Below are 9,688 nucleotides of genomic sequence, written 5' to 3' on the forward strand. Positions count from 1 at the left end.
AAGTGGCTTATGCAAGGGTACATTTTCCAAGCTCCTGTTGACTTAGATAGGACTTGTGCAGCTAAATACTTACATAGTATTTTAAAAATGGAAGTGCTGGCATGACTGAAGCATGTATAAATTAAATTCAGCAAGATCTCAGGGGACTGGTGCGTGAAGTATATAAAAATATAAAATGAAAGAGTGAAAATGATACTGAAGCTCCTTGCAGGTGCCCCATAAAACCTACTATACCGCATTTTCTTTGACTTTCACATGTAGCCATAAATCCCTTGAAACAAATTCCTTTTTGTGGAATAAACATGTGAAAGGATTTGGATCCTCATGCATCATAAAAGGTTTTATTTGCAAGTTGGAGGATATAAATGTATATAGCACCGGTACGTATGTGTGATATTTGTCATACATGTTAAGTGAATAAGTGTGGTGAGTAAATGTGCTGTTCAACAATTTATATCAGTCAATACATTGCAATTAAGTCCTTCTTTCAGAAATGCCAAGGAGGAAATGTGTTAGCAAAATAAAGTGCATGCCAACTGTATTTAAATGTTATCTGCTGTATTATTTTTTGAGTGTTCTTTCTGTTTTTCTTTTATAGGTAAAGATGAGCCTTCAAGCTATATTTGCACAACATGCAAGCAGCCTTTTAATAGCGCTTGGTTCTTGCTTCAGCATGCCCAGAACACACATGGATTCCGCATCTACCTGGAAACAAGCCCTTCAAACAGTTCCCTTACTCCACGCATCACCATCCCTCCTCCTCTGGGACCAGAGACTGTTGCACAGTCCCCGCTGATGAATTTCCTTGGAGACAACAACCCTTTCAATCTTCTACGGATGACAGGACCAATCTTGCGTGAACACCCAGGCTTTGGTGAGGGTCGGCTCCCAAACACGCCTCCATTGTTCAGCCCACCACCTCGTCATCATCTGGATCCACATCGCCTTAGTGCCGAAGAAATGGGGTTAGTTGCCCAGCATCCCAGTGCCTTTGACAGAGTTATGCGTTTAAACCCCATGGCAATTGAGTCCCCAGCGATGGATTTCTCCAGAAGGCTTCGAGAGCTGGCAGGAAACAGTTCCACCCCTCCGCCAGTCTCGCCCAGTCGCACCAACCCTATGCATCGCCTGTTGAATCCTTTCCAGCCGAGTCCTAAATCACCTTTTTTGAGCACCCCGCCACTGCCCCCCATGCCCCCCAGCAGCACTACGCCTCCCCAGCCTCAGGCCAAGAGCAAGTCCTGTGAATTCTGTGGGAAAACATTCAAGTTCCAGAGTAACCTTATTGTCCATCGGCGCAGTCACACAGGAGAAAAGCCCTACAAATGTCAGCTCTGTGACCACGCTTGCTCCCAGGCCAGCAAGCTAAAGCGTCATATGAAAACGCATATGCATAAAGCTGGCTCCATGACAGGCAGGTCAGACGATGGACTGTCCACCACGAGTTCCCCTGAGCCAGGCACAAGTGAACTCACTGGAGAGGGACTGAAACCCGGTGAGACAGATTTCAGGAACGAGAGCGATCCTTCCCTGGGCCATGACAATGAAGAAGAGGAAGAGGAGGAGGAGGAGGAAGAGGAGCTGGAAAATGAGAGCAGGCCAGAGTCAAGCTTCAGTATGGACTCAGAGCTGAGTCGTAACCGAGAAAATGGCTCCAAATCGCTGCCGGACGAGAAGTCCCTCGTCCTAGGAAAAGTTATAGAGAATGTAAGTCTCGGTGCCATCCAGCAATACAACGACATGCTAGCTGAGAAACAGAAGAGGAGTAGCTTCATGAAAAGGTCTTCTGACCAGCGAGACTTGTGTCCTCGAGACCTCTGTCCGAGAGATACAGGTGATGAAGACTCGGTGGTAGGAGAGCTGGACCGCACCGAGGAAGGGACGGTCAATGGAAGAAACTTTGGCCCAGGTGAGCCCTTCCCAAACTTGTTCCCTCGCAAGCCGACACCTATCACGAGCCCCAGTTTAAACAACTCATCTAAAAGAATAAAGGTTGAGAAAGATTTGGACTTGCCACCAGCAACAATAATACCTTCCGAAAACGTTTACTCCCAGTGGCTGGTAGGGTACGCAGCATCTAGGCACTTCATGAAGGATCCGTTTCTAGGATTCACAGACTCCCGACAATCCCCCTTTGCCACCTCTTCCGAGCACTCATCGGAGAACGGGAGCCTGCGTTTCTCCACCCCACCGGGGGACATGCTGGACGGGGGGCTCTCAGGGCGCAGCGGCACGGCCAGCGGAGGCAGCACCCCCCACATCAGCGGTCCGGGCCCCGGGCGACCCAGCTCGAAGGAAGGGCGCAGGAGCGATACATGTGAGTACTGTGGCAAGGTCTTTAAGAACTGCAGCAATTTGACGGTGCACCGTCGGAGCCACACTGGAGAGCGGCCTTACAAATGCGAGCTCTGCAACTATGCATGTGCCCAGAGCAGTAAGCTGACGCGTCACATGAAAACGCATGGCCAGATAGGGAAGGAGGTCTACCGCTGCGACATTTGCCAGATGCCCTTCAGTGTTTACAGCACCCTGGAGAAACACATGAAAAAGTGGCATGGAGAACATTTGCTGACAAATGACGTCAAAATTGAGCAGGCAGAAAGAAGCTAAGCCCCCCCACACCCCCCCCTGCCCCGTCCCTTCCCCTCCCTCCCCCCCGCTAGGTTAAATTTCAGGGGTCTAGGTAACATTTTATTTGTACAGTTTAACTATTGCCAACTGAGAAAAGATGACCTAACTTGCCTCCGTAAACATAACTTAGCATAACTATGGTAGGTGCCAGACTTTGGCACTTAAATATAACCTGTGTCTACAAAGTTCTATTAAACCCGAGGGTTGATTAAGGCAGTAAAAATTGTGGAGCCTTTTAACTGTGCAATAATTTCTGTATTTATTGGGTTTTTGTAATTTTTTGGCATGTGCAGGTACTTTTTTTTATTCTTTCTGTTTAAATTTCTTTTAAAATTTTGTTGGGTATCCCTTTTTAATTTTACCCAGTCGTAGCCTGAGATTACTTGCATTGTAGGGGTGAAACATATCTTTTTAAATTATAATTTTTGGGCCGCTGCTTTGTTGAAATTTAAGCTAAGCATGTGTAATTTCTTGTGAAGAAGCCAGCATTTTAACAGAGATCTTTCTTTCTTTCCAAATCCTCCCCCCACCTCCTTTTTTTTCCTTTCCTCTTTTAAATAACCTTGAAGATTAGTGAAAACAAAATTGTACAGCGGATAACAATCTTTAAAATTAGCACTTTCTTTTGGAATTGGGTGGATTATGTAGCACTGACAATGTCACTAACGATAGAGGCCTTTTATAGATGGATTTCATCATTAAAGTCACGCCAGCTAAAAAGACATAGGTGCAGACGGCAGCTACATTCAGAAAAGAGTACCATTCTTAATTGTGCATTATTACAAGATAGTTTCTTCTTGTTGTTAAAGCTATGGCAACAGAATGGTGCCATTTTGTCACTTTTGTTTTTTTTTTTTCCCTCCTTTTTCCCCTCCTGCCACTTTTCCCAGAGACAGTAAAAGTACATCTCAAGTATTGTAATATTCTTTTCAAACCTCAGAGGAGCCAAATGCCATCTTTTTTCATTTTAAACTGCACAAACATATTTCTGAGTCCAGGACGTCTGTATGTGCCTCTCCTTTAGACCAGATTTGCTGTAGTTGAAATAATTACTAGAGGATGGGCAAGTGGCAATTTCTCAGTGAACAGTCTCAACTCATAGTCATTTGTTATGTGAATGGAAATATCAGAACTATCTTCTATGATGTACAATGGCATTATTATAAGGAAAGGAAAAAATAAATTATAGTTGATCTACCTATCTTGGCAAGATTCTGCTCCTACTGAAGTCGTTAAGAATTTTCCCATTGACTTAATTAGGAACAGAAGTTAGTTGTATTATAAGAAAAGCATTATGACAGAAAAAAAAATAAAGAAAAGAAAAATGCACCTGCTTTACTTTCAAATTTTAAATTTTTCAAAGCCCATTATGACTAATATTAACAAACAGTGGACAATTATGGTTAGAGATTTTAATTATGTTGACCCGCACTTTAAAGCTTTTGTTTGTGGTTAAGAGAAAAATGGCTTCTCAACAAGAAATTACATCATATTCTTCTACTTGGCCCAAAGGTGGGTTAAACTGTAAGGGAACAGCTGAGATTAAGTGTCAGTGTTGCTAAGCATGGCATTCACAATACTGGCACTATAAAGAAAAATAAATAAAAATAATTTATTGGACAGTTTTTCTACTGCCATTCAATTTGACGTGAGTGCCTTGAAAACTGATCTTCCTATTTGAGTCTCTTGAGACAAATGCAAAATGTTTTTGTGAAATGAAAAGACTTTTAAAAAAAAGTAAAACAAGAAAAGTACATTCTTTAGAAAAAAAGAGCCACATTTACTTAAAAAAAAATTACTGGTTGAAGATAGTGGACATGAAAATGCCATAAGACCCAATCAAATGAAGATGTATACCCAGCACAACTTCGGACATCCATTAGCTGAATTATTCTCAGCCTTTTTTTTTTTTTCAGGACAACGCTGCTTAGGAAATGGAATGGAAATGATTTACTGCTGAATTAAAACTCAAATGACACAAATTACAAGTTGTTATCATTGAATGAGAAAAAACAATTCAGGAACAACGGCTAATTTTTTTTAAAAGTTAAATTTAGTGCACTCTGTCTTAAAATACGTTTACAGTATTGAATACATACAAGGGTAAAAAAGAAATTGTGTGTATGTGTGTTTGAGCAATCTTTTTTTTTTTTTTCAAAGTTTGCTTAATAGGTTATTAAAAAATGCCATAATGGCCATGTGTATATTGTTTTCTTTTGGTGACGGGGTTTTAGTATATATTATATATATTAAAATTTCTTGATTACTGTAAAAGTGGACCAGTATTTGTAATAATGGAGAATGCCTGGGCATTTTACAAAACCAGAAAGAAAAAAAAAAAAAAAAACCTTTTCTTTTTTCCTTGAAAATGTTGCAGTAAAATTTAAATGGTGGGTCTATAAATTTGTTCTTGTCACTGTAACTGTAAAGTCTTGAGTTTTAGTAAATTTTTTTCTGCCTTGGGTGTTGAATTTTTATTTCAAAAATGTATAGAATCTTGTATTTGGGGATTAAAAGGTGATTGCTACACCATGTAGAAAAAGTATGTAGAAAAAAGTGCTTAATATTGTTATTGCTTTGCAGAAAAAAAAATCACGTTTCTGACCTGTACCTATTTTTCTCTTTTTTTCTCCCCCATTCCTCCTTCCCTTCCCCTTCTGGAATGGATATTGATATTGGTTGATTCATATGATGTAGGCACTTGCTGTATTTTTACTGAAGCTTGTAATTTTTTAACTGTACGCTTGTCCTTTTAAAGGGATTTAATGTACCTTTTTGTTAGTGAATTTGGAAATAAAAATAAAAACAAACAAACAGGCTGCCATAATATATTTTTTTAATTTGGCAGGATAAAATATTGCAAAAATAAAAAAAAATTTGTATGTGAAGTCCTTATTGTACAGGAAAAAAGGGGGTTGTTAGACGACCTTTGAGTAAAAGAAACAAAACAAAATAATTAAGTGCTTTTTTATTTTTTTTTTGTTATTGTTGTTCAGAAATAATTTTAGTTGTATATATAATTTTTATTTTTTTTTTGTCAGAAATGGCCTACAAAAAAGTGCTGTTCCCACAGGGCTCTAAATAACTTCAAAGTTGCCTGGACCCCTTGCATCAAGGTTTTACCAGGTATGGTTGAACCAGGCTGGATGGTTATTGCCTATTCGTGAGAAATGAAATCCAGTTTCCATAAAGGTGTCTGAGGTGACATCCCACAGCTTCCCTGCAGGTTCAAGAGAGAGAGAGGAGATCCCTCCCTCCCCCAAAAAGAAGATGTCCAACACATCTTCCCTCTCCCGGCTACCCCACTCACTGCTCCCTGCCACTGCCCTCTGGAAGAAAGGCATTTTATAGCAAAAAATGAGAACTGGCGCATCCACTTTGACACAGGTAAAATGATCCGCTGTCGGTACAGTTGTGACCGGGTTGAAGTAAAATTGGTCCAGGCACAGTCCTCCTCTTCCCTGTCAGAACAGGACCTACTCCATGTACAGGTCTTGCCAGTCCATGTTATTAGCTGCTTTGCTGCTGTTCACTCCGAGTTGTACATTCCATAAATTTCTGAATGTTTGAGGGACTGGGATGAAATTCTGTGCCTTTTGATGTCTCTCTTCTTTGCTGTTCTTTCTCTCTCTCTCTCATGCTCTCTCCCTTTTGGGTCGAGGGGAAGACAGGTGGCAGAAGAGGCACTGATGCTCTAGTGAAGGGGAGAAGGAGAAAGTGCTCACCGCCCTTGCAGGAAATGACAGTAAAACTAAAACAAACAAAAAGAATTTCCATGCCAAATTCTTCTGCAGCTTTCATCAGTGCAGAACGGCTGGAGCAATTGGAGAGGCATGGGTGTGACAGCAGGGAGAATTTGGTCCAGCTACCTAACAGATATGTCTTCCTGGCTCGAGCAACCTACCCTTAAGACTTCTGGACAAATTTTGGATCTCAATTAAACTGATAACCATCAGGAATTATTCATCACTCTTAGTGCTGGATTACTCCAGCTCAGCTGAGGCAGGAATGTGATCCCTTAAAGGCATATTTTCACTTTTTGGTGAAAATTCAGAACTCTGACATTTGTATAGAACCAGAGTCATATCACAGAATTCGGCAGAATGCCCTGGACGTACATCAGCGTAATGAAGATCAGAAGTTAACAGTCCGCTTATCAATGTTTTCAGTCCATGATTCTTTGCTTTAAGAATTAATTCACCTTTCATTTTAGTGTAAGCTGCTTAGGAACTCCGGTCTCCCTACTTCTTTTTTTTTTTTTTTTTCTTTTTTTTTTTTTTTGTTAATCCAGGATAGTTAACGCCAGCAGTTGTCTAGTCTTGTGACTTAGACTACTGAAACTAAAAATAAGTCACCCCAAAAGCACAAAGGTTGTGTTTCTGCAGACTGTAGTGATATAGTGGTAATGAAATGGCCCTCCTTTTCTTCTTGCTTAGGAGAACTGTAGTTTACTAGGCCATAAGCACAATATAGCATAGATGTAAAATAGCTAGAATGCTGCCATAGTTCTCTTCACAATTTTATTTTATTTTTTAATTATTATTATTATTTCAAGGTTGAATTTATTACTTGCATTGTGTCTAATCCTGCTGCCTTTGAAGTCTGGATCAAAACTCCAGATGACTTCCTTGGCAACAGGACAGGCCCAAGAACCTGGTTTGAAGAAGAAAAATACTTATTTTTAAGGAAAGGTTCAAAAAATCAGCATTTCATCCCAGTCCTATGTAAAAGACAGTCCAAGGTTTTGTTTATCACAGGCAAACTCATTTTTATGGTGCTCTTTGTATTTTAGAACTGCAAAGCAAAGTAACGTTGATTTAAGTTGTTTGCATTTGTACCGGCAAGGCAAAATATTTTTATTACCTTTTTCTATTACTTATTGTATGAGCTTTTGTTGTTTACTTGGAGGTTTTGTCTTTTACTACAAGTTTGGAACTATTTATTATTGCTTGGTATTTGTGCTCTGTTTAAAAAACGAGAGCACTTTTTTTTTTTTTTATTATGGATAAAATGTTGAGATGGCTGGAGGTCATTTCAATATGGCTTAGTGAAATATTTATTGTTCCTTTTATTCTCTGTACAAGATTTTTGGCCTCTTTTTTTTTTCCCTTATTGTCACAATGTTGAGTTCAGCATGTGTCTACCATTTCATTTGTACGCTCGTTCAAAACAACGTTTGTTCCAGTTTCAAGTTATAAAAATAAATTGGACATTTGACTTGATCTCCAAATCTTGTCTTTCCTGTTTTTTTTGAAATTGAGGGGTGGGAAGGGAAAAAAAGCAGCAGAAGGAAGTGAGGAGTTGGAACTTCAGTATGGTTGAAAGATCCTGTGCAGTGTTTTCTGTCAGTTCTTGTGGGGGTCCATCAGTAGAGAAGTCTTGTTTGGGGAGGACACGTAAATGAGATGTTAAAAGTACACTTAAATGCTGCTTATGTTTCTTGGAGCTAAAGACCTCCCCCCTCTGCACACCCCTCAGCCACATAGGCATCTTGAGAGAAAATCGTAGAATAATCCTTTAAACAGTCAAATTTCTTATGCTAGCAGTCATATGCACCTAAGTTGGTTAATGTGTTTTGCTTCTTTGATGCCAACGTAAATGGGGACAACAATCACTGATATAACCAGGAGCTGAATTTGGGCCACAGACTGTGTGCCATTATATGAGAAGCACTGCAATACAACTTCAGTTTCACATCTGCTCCTCCTCCTCAGCTAGGGACAAAGGCATGCACATTTACAGGCAGAATTGTGCACAATTTGCAGTTTGAGGATAAGAGCTGACAGCTACAGGCAGTTCACTGTCCTGATACTCTTTATCAAGCCAACCTGTTAGCAGCAAATGCATGGAAATCTTAAATGAGAGAATTGTATTCAAACAATTATTGGAAAGCTCAGGAAAGATGTGGAGTGCCGGAGACCAGATTCTGATTTCCTGGAGGCCTTGGTCCAACAAACCATGTAACAGGCTTGTGATTTAAAGCAGGTGGGTAATTGAAATTCATTTCAAAGGAACTGCTCCTGGACTTTAAAGTATTTGGCTCAACTCAGAAGTCAGGAGGGGAAGCTCAGTGGTTTGTGCTACAGAAGAGCTCCTACAGATGGTCCCTTCCTGATCTTGGGCTCCCTGAATCTACAATCTAAATTTAGGTATGTGTGTAAGTGCTTTGCTGGATCAAGGCTTCAGAATGATATAAAAGTTACAGTCTTTGAAAAGTTGCACTCATGAAAAACCAGTGAAAATGAAATCAGAACCCAACTTTGCCAATTACGTTGGGCTATAGTTCATGCTGTAGTTTCCCAAATGCCACGTTTGTTTTGAATGCACTCTGCAGCGATCTATAGAGGCTGTTGCATGCTACTTCTAAATTGTGTACAGTTTGCATTTGGAAGGGGTGTTTTTGACATGCCATGAACATGACTTAATGGAGCTTTACATGAGCTATGTCATTTCATTATCTCTGAAGGTGTTGCAGGGTTTGCAGATGTGGCCGTGGTGTTTTAAGATCCAGTGGCTCCTGCTGTACATTCTGGCCATGGGCAGGCGGGTTTTTGGGAACAAGGGAACTTTTTTTCCATCCACTGCCTCTGCTAGGGCAGGTGGTATCTGCCCAGAAAGAAGAAGCATGGGTGGCTTGGCAGTGGTAATGCCTTAAATCATCACTGTTGGATCTGCTAGAGCTTGTCTGTCAGAGTGCTTATCACTCATACATATTGAGCATGAGGGAAAAAGCAGGATCAGGCCCTTTTGACAGAGGAAATGTGAGAAATGACATAAACAAGGCTGCAAACAAATGAGTCTTTTTGCAGCATCCTCGGGTTAGATGCTCCTGTTTCACACATGTTTGTGTAACCCAAGAAGAACTCTATTATATTCAGTAAAGGAACAATGTTTAGAAAAATCTTTGTGAAATCCAAATCAAATTAATGGAGTTCAAACTTTGATATGAGATGAGAGGTACTTTAAGTCAACATTAAAATCATTATAATGAAGAAATGTGTTATGAAGGTGATTTGATTTCTCAAGGGCCTTATTCCTCACACCAGTTCTGCACCAT

General features: G+C 40.2%; 1 protein-coding gene across 5 annotated transcripts in view; it reads left to right on the forward strand.

Annotated features, from left to right (window-relative positions):
• The window catches only part of BCL11B (BAF chromatin remodeling complex subunit BCL11B), a 96,418-nt gene extending 88,563 nt beyond the window's left edge, over window positions 1-7,855 (forward strand). For all 5 annotated transcript variants that reach the window (XM_040558177.1, XM_040558176.1, XM_040558179.1 and 2 more), the window contains one exon: window positions 599-7,855. In XM_040558177.1, coding sequence (XP_040414111.1) covers window positions 599-2,610 — 2,012 coding nt within the window. In that variant the 3' untranslated portion in view covers window positions 2,611-7,855. The remainder of the gene's footprint in view (window positions 1-598) is intronic.
• Window positions 7,856-9,688: the final 1,833 nt, after the last annotated feature.

The sequence above is a fragment of the Cygnus olor genome, chromosome 5 (genome assembly GCF_009769625.2).
Source record: "Cygnus olor isolate bCygOlo1 chromosome 5, bCygOlo1.pri.v2, whole genome shotgun sequence".
Classification (NCBI taxonomy): domain Eukaryota; kingdom Metazoa; phylum Chordata; class Aves; order Anseriformes; family Anatidae; genus Cygnus; species Cygnus olor.